Raw genomic sequence first — 14,178 nt, forward strand, 5'->3', positions numbered from 1 at the left:
TTTTTTTTTTTCAAAATAAGTTCATTACAATACCGATTTCCATCTATCGTTTGAGTAACACTTACGGTCAAACATAAATATAAACATCCAAAAATTAGAGAAGTATAGATTTGTAGTAGAAATATAGTCAGAAAATAAAGTTAGTTAAAAATACGTAATATAGATTTTTCGATAAATTATATCTCCAAGGACTTAAAGGGAGTTTAAGTGATGATCTACATGCCATTGAAACAGAATCAAGTATTTATTATTTATTTAGGCTTAGAATAACAAGAACCATGTAGTTTTAGTAAATTATCATCAATATTTCAGCCGCAGTTGCTGGACAGTTTCTCGTAGATTTCAAACAAGACCAGAAGCAGTCTGTATTTAACGACTTACAATGAACTTAACGTCATATGTCCACATTTTAGATGCCTTATGCTGCGAATACAACCATATAATTATCAGCTGTAATTGTTGTTTGATAATAGATCCCGATTTAAGGAATTTATAGCATATATGAATTTCCAGGAATTCTTGAACAACTTCCAAACAGCACAGCAAGCGATCATCGACGCGTCGTCGCAAGCGGCGGACGCAGCGCGTGCTAACGTACAGAATGCGTACCAAAATCTAACGAAGCTGTCCCTCAAAGTTCGCCTAGCAGCTCCGATCATTCTCGTTCCAGAAAATTCTAACAGTCGCAATGCCGTTTTGGTCGACCTCGGTCGTATGACTCTCAACAACAGATTTGTTGACCTACCAGTTGCAGTAAGTATTGTATATTTTAAACAACGTCATCGTGTTTCCATAATATAGATAATATTTACGTCTGACACAATGAAGATAATATTAAAAAAATTCTCGATCAATCTTTTTAGTTTTTAAGATATGACCATTCAATTTTAAAACTATTGTTTGTTGATATCCTATTTAAATTTTGATATATATGTAAATATCTCGAAATAAATTGTGTTGATCTATTAATAGAATTAATTTTAGTAGGCTTGTATCCATATGTTATATATAGAACTTTAACTAATTTTACTTCCGTTTTAATAAAATTGTTAAATAAATTGTAACTTGGCATTTCGAAGTGTTTTTTTTACGAATGATTTTGTAGTCGTTTCGAATACTATTGTTTAAAGCGCCATCCATGAAGTATCTTTGACTTTTAAATTTGGATTTTTTTCTACATATATTTTATGTATAGTTACTTGATTTTTTTAAATAATATTTTAAAATTTTTAATAAAGTTAAGATATAATTAATTTTTTTATATTTTATTTTATATAGGACGTCAACAATAAAGTCACGGTTGATGAACTGATGCTGGAACTTGAAGATATGAAACTCTCCTGTGTTGTGCTCAGAAGCAACTATCAGGATGTAGCTCAGGAAAGAAAACTTTTGCGACCGACAAGTTTTAAGCTGTTTGTGAAAAGGAGCCTTTCACAGTGGTACGAGACATTGCCAGACTTAGATATCTCAGGACGGATGAATACAATTGCTGTAAGTTATTTTGATTAACATTTCATATGATCGTAATTATTTTATGTTCTCTACACGCACTTATCACTATTCCAACAATTTAAATCGTATGATATTCACTGTTCGACAAAGTTTTCCCACACTGATTAGTAAAATACAGCCTGAAAACTGCATGCATTGCCATCGAAGCCTTTACTACAGCCTTTCTTACAACGAACTTTAACAAAGCCGTCTGGTACACCTTGTGAGCGAAAATCGTACGCTGCGCATAACCATTCTATGCGCTATGTGGCCGGTCCTCTGCCACTTTCGGTTATCTACGGATCTTCTCCTTCCTGATTCAATCTCGTAGAGAGTATAGATATGAGAGGCAAAATAATTGATAAAATTTAACAAAATAAAAATTGTTATTTTTTTTTATTAGATTACGGTTGGCCACAGCGATTATAAGAGTATCATGAAGATTTTGAATCAAAATCTTCAAGAAGGACAAACGAGAGTGGAAGAAATAAAACCCGCTCCAAGTCTACAAAGAGCAACTTCAAGATCGGGTGTCAGAAGTCAAGTGAGCAAAGGGCAAGTGAAGCCAGCTTCAGCCCCAGTCACGCCCACCGAGGACAAGAAACCACGGACTACCATCAAGTTTGCGTTCACCATGGATAGTTTTGTTATTGATCTGTTGAACACAGGCTCTGTGAGTATATGTATATATAAATTTATATACAAAATTTTAATATCTTACGATTTGTTCTAATTACGCGTAATGTAGTTATACATGGTTATACTTGGATGTTATTAATGGTAATTTCTTTGCTTACATTGTTTAGTGTATATGAAAGTTACATGAAGTAAAAGTTACAAATAAGAGCAAACAAATAGTAGTAAATATTAGAAAAATGGCGATGTCTAAACGACTAGCTCTAGAAATACTACGAGTTTCTTCAAGCTTCTAAAAAAAGTATATCTCCATTTTGGGCAACTGTGTGCTTTTGACAAAACGCTTCCCTGTAATCTCAATGAGTTATTATTCAATTAATTTATAGATTTTTAAAGAAAAAGCACAGTCTTCTTTCTATTAACCTAGTTTTCGATGAAGATGAATTTAACTAAATCTGTCTTAACCTAGTATTTTATAAATAGATTTTCAAGAAGAATCTCTATATTGCGTCACAAGTGTATCACATAATGCATATGTAATTAAAGCATAACCCACATTGACATTTTTTATGTCTAGATGGACTTTTCGTCGAGCGAAGATGACGTCGACCTGGCTCGTTTTTGTCTTGCGTTATTGTCGGTAAAGGGACGCATGTTTTCTGATGGCTCCATCCACACGTCAGTTCTTCTTGTCGACTGTACTTTGGATGATACTAGACCTGACAGAGGCGCCAAAATTACTCGGTATGTTGTCTATAACTAATTATCATGCTCATCATTATATCACCTGATAGAAGATGCCCATTGCGAAGCACAGACCTCCCTCTAAGATCAATAGTAGTAATGACCGATATTGCGCTGCCCGCATCCAGTGATTTCACGCGACCAACCCTGCTTTTTCTTTGATGATGTTAGTACTGTTTCCCTAGGGCTTTTACAGCTTCGTCGGTACTGAGTTCACGGAGCGGAAGGGCTCGTGAACTAGATTGCCACCAGCCCGGAAACCTTTCGGTCCTAACGACCATTGGTATTAGTATTGCACGAGCAATGTATTCGATTAGCAGAGATTTTGTGTTACTACGATTAATATTAATAAAAAAAAAATATGGAGACTGCTTTAATAAGCTACTAGTAGATGAAATTACTAAAATTGCTGTCGTTTTACTCATACGAGCAGGTATAGTTAATCGTATCTTTGCCTTTTGCATTCCAGTATTTTTAAGATGAAATAATCCTTTTCGTTGTTATAGAGCCAACTCGTCCACTTTATGCATTCGAAAATCTATAAGACTTTATTGTTTAAGGTATTTGGAACGACGTCGCGATAACCAAGAAATAGTATTAGAGCGGACGGTAGATCCAGACGTTATAATGGAGGCTAACGATAAGATACGCAGCATGATTGACGTCACGTACACCATGAAGAATTCAGATACGTTTAGTAAGCAATAAAGAAATTCATTTACTTTGATATTGGATGACTTGGATGTTACGAAAACCACTGTACCACGCTTTAGGTATGCGTGCGTCGGGGCGGTAAGGAGGAGGGGGAAGACATCGGACGCTCCGTTCCGGCGATCACGCATTTCTTTTTCTTTGGCCCCACTTCGGTGCGCTCTTTAAACCTTTCGCTGCGAACAGCGCCTTTTGGCGCTCGACTATAGACACTTTCTCAGCGAACAGCGCCTTCTGCCGCTCGGCTATAAACGCTTTCTCTTAGCGATCAGCGCCTTCTGGCGCTGGCTATAGACGCTTTCTCGTAGTGGTCATCGCCTTCTAGCGCCGTACATTTGTTTTACATGATCGTGTCGATGATGCATGGTTATGATCATTAATTTGTTTGTTACCAACGCGATAGCTGCATACGATTCCTGTGCGAATATTTTGTCAGATAACCAAATACATGTCGTTCGTACAGACAATCTGCTATCGCGCCGGCTGCTGAGAGAGTTATTCATTTTTAGGCGCTCCGCAGCGAAAGGGTTAAGCACGGTACAGCGGTTTCGGGAGCAGATATTAAAAAAATATATAAATTTTTGGTTAAAAAATTATGAATCTTTATAATGTCATACAAAACATGAGCCTTCAGCTCTATTGAGGAACAGAGTTCGTGTAGAAAAACTGGTATGATCAAATGTTAACGATATTAAATTATAAAGTATATTAATTATGTGAGTAAACTATTTTTATGCAATAAATTTCCTATTAATAACAATATCATACGACTTTTTCAGTTGACATGAGAATATTCAGTTTCAATCTGATTCTGGCAATGGATTTCCTGAATAAAATAGCTGAATTTATGACCACTGGCCTAACGGACGACACACCTGACTCTTCCGACAGTGACCTCAAAATCGTCAGACCATCCAATGACAAAGCCTTTGATGTGACCGCTGTGAGATTTTTTTTTATTAATATTCAAGATTTTTTTTTACATTATAACATTATTAATATTCTTAAACAATATTGTTTTAAAATGCGGATAAGTTTCAAGTTATTACATATATGAAAATAATTTGTTCATCCTAAAACCAATTTCTTTAACTAGGCAGAGAAAATTAATATTGTAAAAAATATATATATTTCATTTTTATGTTCGCGCACTTCAAAATATGGCGTCCCAATAGTTGTCCGGCTTGTTCGCCTTTATATCCGGTGCTGCCTGTCTTCATGTGCCCAGTATAATATAGTTTTTTGATTATAGAAAAAGAAGACATCAGTGGCCAGTGCGCCTCCAGTGGAACCGCAACAGAAGCCATCTATGATGACGGTCAACATTAAAATTGAACAACCCGATATTATACTTGTTGAATCTCTCGAGCAAAAAGAATGCGATGCCTTGGTGCTGAATGTAAGATTGTTTACAATTATGTCAATCTCTTAAAATATAAATGTATATATACTTGTTAACTATAGATTATATGTTTTCGTGTTTTACAGTCAAATGTCTGAAAGAAAAATAAACAGCCACATTCTGAAAGATCAATCAGAGCAAAAAACCTCCGATTTAATGTTATATATATACATTAAAAAAGTATTTCCTGTTGCACTCTTGTTAATTTAACCTAAATTACTTTACATTTCTAAATGTTTCTAAGAAATTCTTTGAAATTCTGGCTTAGGACTGTTGAATCTATAGTCAAAAGTTAAGCGTCGACGAAAGTTACTCGTCTCTTTTTATTTAATAGCTATGTCTTTTAAAACTGATAATAAAAAAAAACGATAGTGTCGTTTATAATTGAATAAGTCCAGGTGAAAATTAAACTTGCGTAGGTGAAAGTTTAGTGTAAGCAACAAATTTTGTATCAAATGATACGAAAAAGTTCACAAAAATGTAAAAAAATACGTTTATTTACGGAGAAGTATGTAGAAAAAAATCACTGTTATTTTTTACCGTATATATATACCGTATATAAGATACCTGTAATTCAAATTATAAATCATTGATAAGTCGATCAAGTTCACCGATTAGCTAGTTTGTATCCCCTTTTTCGGATGATTGTTCGTTAATCGAAGTTCGTCTTCAAATAAAATCAGGTTGCAATAAAGACTGATCATATGTTCAGGGGTTATTGACTAACAAAAGATTGAACGTAAATTAAAATTGATTGATCTTTCGGAAATTTAGTGATAATGTATTAACATTGCTGTTTATTACATTTAGATGGAGGCGCGTTTCAAACTTCGTCGTACCGTGGAGCGCATGGTAGCGGAAGGTGGCATATCTGGTTTGCAGCTGGTGCTTCGACAGCTGGGTCGCTCTGGTGCACCACGAACATTGCTTGCACCTGCTCATGTATCCTTGGCGTTATCGCAACCGCCTGCAAGTGGACCTCATATCGATTTAGCGGTCTCTGACATCAAGCTCACTGTTTCCCCTGGTATGTAGTATAAGTTGTAATAACATGGTAACAATGTGTGTTACCAATGATGACTTAGGATACAGATATATTATAATATGACTTGGGATATAGATACTCACATTCGCTCAACGAGCCATGTCGAAGGCTTTGTCAGGACTCGGGATTTTTCTAGAAGGTCAAAATTCGACGAAGAGATCTGTAGACAAACGAAAATAACCGACGTTACCCAGCGGATTTGCAAGTTGAGAGCGGACAGGTCGCTTAGGGTGCGGAACGTATGGTCGCTGGAGCCTTAAGGTTCTGGAGTAGAAACCTCGCACTAAATTACGCAGCGTAGGGCGTTCACCTTGTGGATAGACAAATGACCTTGTTTTGTCTTATTAGAAATGTGTCTTACGGCTAAAATTATGATGATGGTGGACAAGGTAACAAATACCAAAAGATTTTCAAGAACATTAGTCATAGGTGTTGCCAAACTTATATCATTGATTAGTGCTAGAGCTAAAGATGCGTTTACATGCACCTATAACTAGTAGGATGCAATCGTGTTCTCTTGGATGTCAATTATTCCCTTTTTAACATATAAGTTGATTTTTTACATATTTTTCTCTTGTGTGATTTGGTGTTATCTTGCCTTGGTTCCTGTTTCATTTGTAGCTTTTTGTGTTACTTGAAATAACAAATACAATTACATAGGATAATTAGGCAGTAAATAGATTGAGACGGCGATTAAATAAATTGTTACTTGCACACCTTTTGAAAAGTAGCCCCATATAAACGCGTTTTTGAATTTATTCTTGTTGACACTCACATATATGTCTCTTTCACTTGTTTGAAAGTGTTTGTTTAATGAGCGTTTTATCAACTTTTTTCGGCTAATAAAGTACAATGGTTGGACATATTTATAAGGCTCTTCTTTTACACTGACAGACAGTGTTGTGTGTGAACATAATTGTAGCTTTCAAAAAGGCTATAAATAATTGAAAAAAGTCTTAAAGAGTCTAGTGAAAATTTGGTGCTATGCAGAATTTTGATTTTAATTATACACAAGATAATGAACCTACTTTTAAATGGACAAGAAGTATCACTTGGCATGTTTAGTTACTTTATCAAAAATGATTATTATAACATGAACCGATGAAGGTTCGTTCATTTTGCTTGTTCTCGTCAGTGTTATTAATAAAAAATATTATAAAATGTGGATTTATTAAATAAATGTTGTTTATTGTTTCTAGATATCATAGGTTTATTAAACCGAGTTCTGGCTACGATGACTAGTCGTGAGGAAGACAACTTCGAGGAAGACGACAAGGCCATTATATACGACAACTTATGGGCTATACAACCTTTCCGGCCTAACTCCTATTGGTTCCTGAAAACTGGTATGTTCATAGTAAAATTAACAATTCATATTTTACTCTTAATTTTATTAATAAAATTGAATAAACGGTATTAAATGGCTGCCGGTACAACTGTACTGGCACTTGCGAAAAAAGAGCACAAGAGCGTTGACGGTGGACTAATAGAACGGTTACCTAAGGTTCAGTACAGCGGTTTAAGTTTAAGTAATACAATAATATGTCTTCACAGTTTTTTACTGAGATTATTATGTAAACTGAAGTTAATGTTATTTAAATATAATTTAAGGTAATTCATGTTTGCAATATTTATAGTCCGTAATTTATAATTAGGAACGATTTGAATGGTTACTTCATTCCTAACGCGAGCGATCTATACGTCGATATTTAATAAGAAAATATAAGCATGCGCTCTTAACTGTTGTTTAACATAGTATATCCTCCTAGAAGTTAGTCAGACAATCTTGTTAAGGTTTTAGTAAGACGCTGGATGCAGGCGGCTTCAAACATATCCTATTGAAAATATATGTAAAAGTTCAATTAACAGTAAGAGCAATAAGAGCGATAATTGAGGACGTAATTAGAAAAAAGGTGAAAATATTACAGGTCGCGAAAGAAATTAAAAGAATAGGAAAAAAAAACACTATTGGGAAATAAATAAATCTAGAATAAACAAAAATTTAATTGTGATGCCCTGTCTCATAAATAATGATAGAAGAGAGCGAGAGGCCCACAATAGCAGGGGCCATTTAATCATAACGAAGAACTGGTGTTTATTAAGCTAATTCAAAGAAACAATTATTGCAATTAATCAGTCTAAATTAATTTCCAGAAGAAGCAGAGGAAGCTATCAACCTCGAGTCTGATTCTAGCAACGAACTAGTGAAGCCGCCTATGGGTGAAATATGCCTGCTGTCGAGTCCATCCATTGTCGTGTCGTTGGAAATGGACATTGGTAATGAAACCATCCCAGTACTTGTCATGCAGGCTTCACTCACCGCACAAGTTAAAGATTGGAGTTCTGATGTGAGTTTTTTTATTTTTTTTTATTACCAAAATTAAAAATATCGAAGCAGTAAAAGGTATTTGATGAAATAACCTGATTAACAATATTTACACGTATAGGTTTTCTATATTTTGTGAGATTGTTATCGTTATTTCAGTATCATTTTATGTAATAATTTCATTATCAAGATAATCATAATTTTAGCTGTAGGATGTTCACTGCTAGAAATAGGCCACCTCTATAGATTTCATACGACTTTAACAAGGTTCTCTGTTTACCACGTGAGTGTATGTCTCGACTTTAGAACCTTTGACCCCCAGCCGCTTTCTGCTTGTTACATAGTCTTACTTTGAATAGTGTCAATTAAACATTATACCTGTATTTAGAAGAAAAATTATACAAAATATATTTAGAAAATAGTTCGTAAACTTTGGTTGTTGTATATGAATTTTTAGTGAATAATAAATTAATAAAGAATTGAGTAAAGTAGGTTGATTATACAATTCATATAGTGCCTAATTTCTGCAATTGTCAGTACTCTTAGGTGTAAAAGTAGATATTCCGCCCACTGCAACTGTCTCATCCAAAAACCGTCACAATGAACTGTCTTGCGCTGCTCGCATAAAGCGACTTCCCTACAAAGGGAACCTACCAATGACGCGTCTATGAGGTCGTGTATACACTTAAAATAATTATATATCCTAAAAATTTGTTATTTTTTATTAATTCTTCAGCTTTACATGGAGTCTACATGGGCGATGCAGGTGTCGTATTACAACATCGGGCGCGCCATGTGGGAACCCCTCATCGAGCCTGTAGAGGTGCTCAAGGATTCACAGTATAGACATGTGCCATGGGAACTAAAGATGGAGGTAAATTGTGGTTTACCATTCAATGTCAATTCAGCTATTTTTCGTCCAGTCTTTTGGATTTTTTTAATAACGGATAAAGCGTCTTTCTTCATCGTGTCCCTATAAAGTTCTTTTTAATTCAAGAATTTATTTTTGGGTGCTATATGACATTGAGTGTGACAGCTAGCTATGTTTCATTCAAACTCGTCAAAGCCTTTCGGATGTAACCTGTGTAAATATGGTAATATAATATAATATGACAGGAATCATAAGAATTAATTTTCTTCTCATCACTCTCTCATTGAACATAAATTACTTTCTTGGGTTTAGGATGATGAATCTAGTAAACATGTACAATAACAATTTTGTGGATTTAAGGTAAAAAAAAATGAATTTAATTAACATAATTTTATTGTTTATAGGTTGTAATGAAACCACAAGAGAGTCACACGCAAATAGACACCACCGACGAAGCTGTTAATTTGCAAGCCGTCGCACAGAGGCAGGCTAACAAAACCATCACCATTTCTAGCAGTGAACCTCTCGAAATCACTATTACAAGAAGTGGCATGGAGGTAGGTTTAATTAATTGTCACAATAAGAGAAAACAATGTTACTTGTATTATTTATTTATTTATTCTAAATAGGCATGCAGTTAGAAAAACTTAATATAAGTTTACAGTAGTTCAAAATAAAATGTTTGCCTGTTATAGGCGTACATAGACTTTGCCATTATTATGCTAGATTATATCTAAACATTAAGATATGAATAAAATATTTATAATTATTAGGTTATTGCGGAAATAAGATGTTTGTGCGTTTCGGAGAAATCGCTGCTTCTTCCTCAAACCTTAACTATGTCGTCGGTCCACCTAGTGGGGTCCTACCCACGACTCATCTACCGGTATCTATTGGCACGTGGTTTCCGCTCGCGAACTTATCGTCCGCAACGGCAATCGGTTGCACAAGCGATTTGCCACGCCCACTGCCACTTCAAACAAGCAACTCTTGGAACTACGTCGGTAACTTTGGTTCTTCTTCAGATATAATTATTTCTGATTCGGTATCGCAGTGAAACTCCGAGCAGCTCTTTCTATTAGCGACCACGTCTCACATTACCAGCAGCACACACTGGTCAAAGACCATCTTCCTCAAACATTGCGGTATTTTGGTCAAGGTGTTTCGGAGCTTCTCGACCACCAGCCATTCGAGTTGGATTCGGCGAGTGATTCTTAACTGCGCCATATTAATAAATTTGTAAGTTTTCTGATATAAATAATTATTTTTATTAATTATTCTCTTATGTATATTTGTAGGTGCTGACACAACTTGGAAACTCATTTACAGAGGCCATTGCTACTGAAACAGACACTACCCTCATATCAAAAACTAGAATCGAAGATGTACGTATATATAATAGTTATTGATATATTATTAAATTAAATTGTTTGTTGTCTATACGTACAATATTACTTTAAGGTATTAATTATTTTCATTATATGTTGTATTTTAGATAACGAAAAAGGAATATTTAGGAGCACCATACGTATTACACAACTGTATTGGTCTGACGGCAAAGCTGTTGCTGCAAAACAACAAAGACTTCTCAGTGTTTCTTACTGAAGAATACAAATCGAGTGATTATAGGTAATTAGTTTTTTGTTATTTCTTAATTATTGAAATACAATTTTCTATAGTAAATTTTTCAGCCCTTAGACACCCACTGCAAGGCATAGGCCTCCCTCAAAGACATCTATGGGAGATATAATCGCCACGCTTGGCAGGCAATTTAGCGCTCGCACTGTGGTATTATGTATGTATATTTGTTAGTTTAACATATACTCTTATTTAATCCAACATATTTTACAGGGAAGTTGTTTTAGAGCCGGGAGCTTGTGTTCCGTTACAACTGAAGCATGGTGGTCTAAATTTGATGAAACTGAACGAACCTCCGCCTCCTCTCAAGTTAAATGTCAAGGTAATGTCTTTAAATTACTGTTATTGACTCATTTATAGTTGATGTTATAATATAAACACCAAATATTGTAAAAATTCCTCTATCATCCATAAATGTGAACAATCCGTTAACTTTTAATAGAGTCGTAGCACAATACTCGGGCACCGTTAAAACGTAAAACCAGTCTCGTGTGTTTAAGTCGTGGTCTCCGCCTGAGAGCCCTTGTGTCTTGTAAAAACTAGGGGGTATCTATCCGGTCGATTGTTATGTAAATATTAAAGTAGTAAGTTAATAGCTCCCATATCAAACCCAGTAAGCCTGTTAAAGTATGCTAATCTATAATAATATACGGGTACAGTAGTTATACAAAGGAAAAGGTAAGAATAATAGTTATTGAAACACAATTTCAGATTGTAGAACTCGATGAAGAGGTAATGATTCCCGTGGAGCGCGCCGACAAACGATATTTCACTTTGGGCAGACGGCAGCCCAGTGGAAACCTTGAGAAAAATGTACCTCACGCTGCAGCAGTGGAACCACGTGGCCTTATATCCGATGTTGTGATGCAAGAAGCGGCTCTGCATATATATCTTCGCAGCATCGTGCAGGTCAGTAACTGATAATAACAGTCCTCGGAGGACTCAACACCTAGTATTTACTTATATCAGGCCGTTCATAGAATATGTACAACACCTGAAAAAGGTGGGCAATTCTCACAATAGGCAATCCTCTCTCCGTCTTAAAGTGAAAGATGATTAACAAAATAGAACAATTCTTTAAATAGTTATGTATAGTAGTAATAACGGGATAGTATTTAAATGTACAAAATATATATGTATAATATATATTTATATAAAAAATCATGTTATACAATTTATAATTAATAACGGAATCGTAAATGAACTTTTATGATTTTTATGTTTTTGGATTTGTGTCTATCCGTAATAGTATATTGAGTGTAAAAATATAATAGACACCAATAAAAGAACGTAACATAAAAAAGACATTTTCTTAGCCATATAAAAAAATTAACTTAATAACTGAGAAAATTTGATAATCTGGAATCTAAAAATGCACTTTCAGAAAACTGTTATGCAAAACGAAGTTTGATGTGAAAAAACAAATAATTACTTTATTACTTAAATATCCAAGGATTTATTAAATATTTTGAGAAGCTTATAAGAAGCATTGAAGTATCTTTACGGTGATCGACTCGTTATTGTACCGTTTCAAACTCCTTGTCACCTACCCACCCCCTTTACACCGAAAGTGTACATATTTTAAGAACGACCTCAATGTATAGATATGAAAAAAAAAACAATGTAATATCAAAGTAATGTTAAATTTTCCTCAACCAGGTAACAAATACTCTGTCAGTAAACGTATTTGTATACTACATGACGCTGAGCGGTAATGAGGTGCGCTTATTGGGTGAGGTTAAGCCGGGTGGAATCCTCAGACTGCCTCTTCAAGCTGTTCATACACCTACTGCCGAGATATTTTTCTCTGTTGAAGGTAAGGGAACTTTAAAAAAAGGGTTAAAAAATAACTTAGGAAAAGATTTGTAAAAATACTTTGCTTTCTAACCAAAAAAAAAGTATTGTATAAATTTTTATAAACATAATTATGATTAAATAAAACGACTAAATATTTTATAATAAAATATGTTTATTGTAATAAATAATTTATTAATAAGTGAATTAGCTTAGGTTTTCAAAAATTATAAAACACCGCACGTAGCTTTTATTTAGTTTAATGAGGTGTTTAGAAGTGTTCATTTTAAAATTAGTTTTCTTTCAAGGTAAATGTGAAATAATCATTATTTTCATATGACTTTTAGGCTTCACAGTATCAGTGTCCCCATTTGTTTGGCGTGAATTGCAACATGAAGTAAGAATAACAAAGTTGTTGCAGTGTGACTCGAAAGATAAAACCAGTGGCGAGAAATTCTACCTTAAGGTACTTTAGTAATTAATATTATGCTATTATGTTACTTTGTTTTTGTATTAAATCATTCATACTTATAATATTCCGAGCGATATTTAATGTGAACCTAGAATTTAATTATTATTTTTATTTAGTTTTTTTCCCCATAGTTTAGGTAATGTTTTATAGACCAAGAAGCTTAATGCTGATAACTAAATATAAAATATAACCTTTGAGTCTTAATTATTAAAAAAATGTTATATTCATTATTATATTGTAGAACTTCATCATATATATGCTTTAATAGTGTATAATATAATTTAGGCAGTGGGATCCATGGAGCAGGTGTTCTTCGAGCATACAAACCGTCACACCTTTGCTTCCTCTTGCTACGACATAGTCCTGAAGCCGGCGGTTAAGCTGCAAAATTGCTTGCCTATTGACATAGTGGTGTCACAGCTGGGGCTTAAACGGACACAGATATTCAAGCCTGGTGAAATGTTCCATTTGTCTCACCTTGCACCGAACAGAGCATCCATTGTTATAATGGTTAGTATAACATGTTAACTTTTTTATTATAAACTAACTTACCAGACACGTCTTTGCTATAAATATCAATTCATATCTCAATCAAAAAAAGTTAAACAGTATTTGTGATGGTTTTTGATACTTAACACAACAGAAAATGAAGATTTAAAAAAATAGTTGAAGTAATTGGTCAATTTTTGAATTTTAGCCATATATTCAATAATTATTTTTATTTTAACAAACTAATTATAAATTTATTTTCCAGATTCAAAGCTATTTAGATAAATGTTGGGTATGCACTAAAAACCTACCCGACGAGGAAACTGAGTTGTCTGTCTGGTCATTCGAATCCCACGACAGTCCAGCTTTGATGACGCTAGACTTGGGCATGCACAGTATCGACATGGAAGGAACACAAGTGCTTTCATTGTATTGTCCTTTCTGGATGCTAAACAAAACTGGTTTTACACTCTGCTATAGGGTATGTATACATTCCTTTTATTTAAGGTAGTTTCACAGTACTCTAACAATACAGACATTCCTGGATTGGTGTTTT

General features: G+C 34.4%; 1 protein-coding gene across 2 annotated transcripts in view; it reads left to right on the forward strand.

Annotated features, from left to right (window-relative positions):
- The window catches only part of Vps13 (vacuolar protein sorting 13C), a 56,549-nt gene that overhangs the window by 23,608 nt on the left and 18,763 nt on the right, over nucleotides 1–14,178 (forward strand). For both annotated transcript variants that reach the window (XM_068775291.1, XM_068775292.1), the window contains exons 22-41: nucleotides 514–753; nucleotides 1,279–1,494; nucleotides 1,898–2,167; nucleotides 2,708–2,874; nucleotides 3,435–3,571; nucleotides 4,365–4,528; nucleotides 4,838–4,984; nucleotides 5,798–6,014; nucleotides 7,232–7,378; nucleotides 8,187–8,380; nucleotides 9,095–9,232; nucleotides 9,634–9,786; nucleotides 10,528–10,614; nucleotides 10,725–10,858; nucleotides 11,081–11,189; nucleotides 11,579–11,776; nucleotides 12,527–12,683; nucleotides 13,009–13,127; nucleotides 13,419–13,643; nucleotides 13,888–14,103. In XM_068775291.1, the coding sequence (XP_068631392.1) occupies nucleotides 514–753; nucleotides 1,279–1,494; nucleotides 1,898–2,167; nucleotides 2,708–2,874; nucleotides 3,435–3,571; nucleotides 4,365–4,528; nucleotides 4,838–4,984; nucleotides 5,798–6,014; nucleotides 7,232–7,378; nucleotides 8,187–8,380; nucleotides 9,095–9,232; nucleotides 9,634–9,786; nucleotides 10,528–10,614; nucleotides 10,725–10,858; nucleotides 11,081–11,189; nucleotides 11,579–11,776; nucleotides 12,527–12,683; nucleotides 13,009–13,127; nucleotides 13,419–13,643; nucleotides 13,888–14,103 (3,435 nt within the window). The remainder of the gene's footprint in view (nucleotides 1–513; nucleotides 754–1,278; nucleotides 1,495–1,897; nucleotides 2,168–2,707; nucleotides 2,875–3,434; nucleotides 3,572–4,364; nucleotides 4,529–4,837; nucleotides 4,985–5,797; nucleotides 6,015–7,231; nucleotides 7,379–8,186; nucleotides 8,381–9,094; nucleotides 9,233–9,633; nucleotides 9,787–10,527; nucleotides 10,615–10,724; nucleotides 10,859–11,080; nucleotides 11,190–11,578; nucleotides 11,777–12,526; nucleotides 12,684–13,008; nucleotides 13,128–13,418; nucleotides 13,644–13,887; nucleotides 14,104–14,178) is intronic.

This window comes from Battus philenor, unplaced genomic scaffold, assembly GCF_028537555.1.
Source record: "Battus philenor isolate CCGP_79_NKW_IND1 unplaced genomic scaffold, ilBatPhil1.0.hap1 SCAF_8, whole genome shotgun sequence".
Lineage (NCBI taxonomy): Eukaryota > Metazoa > Arthropoda > Insecta > Lepidoptera > Papilionidae > Battus > Battus philenor.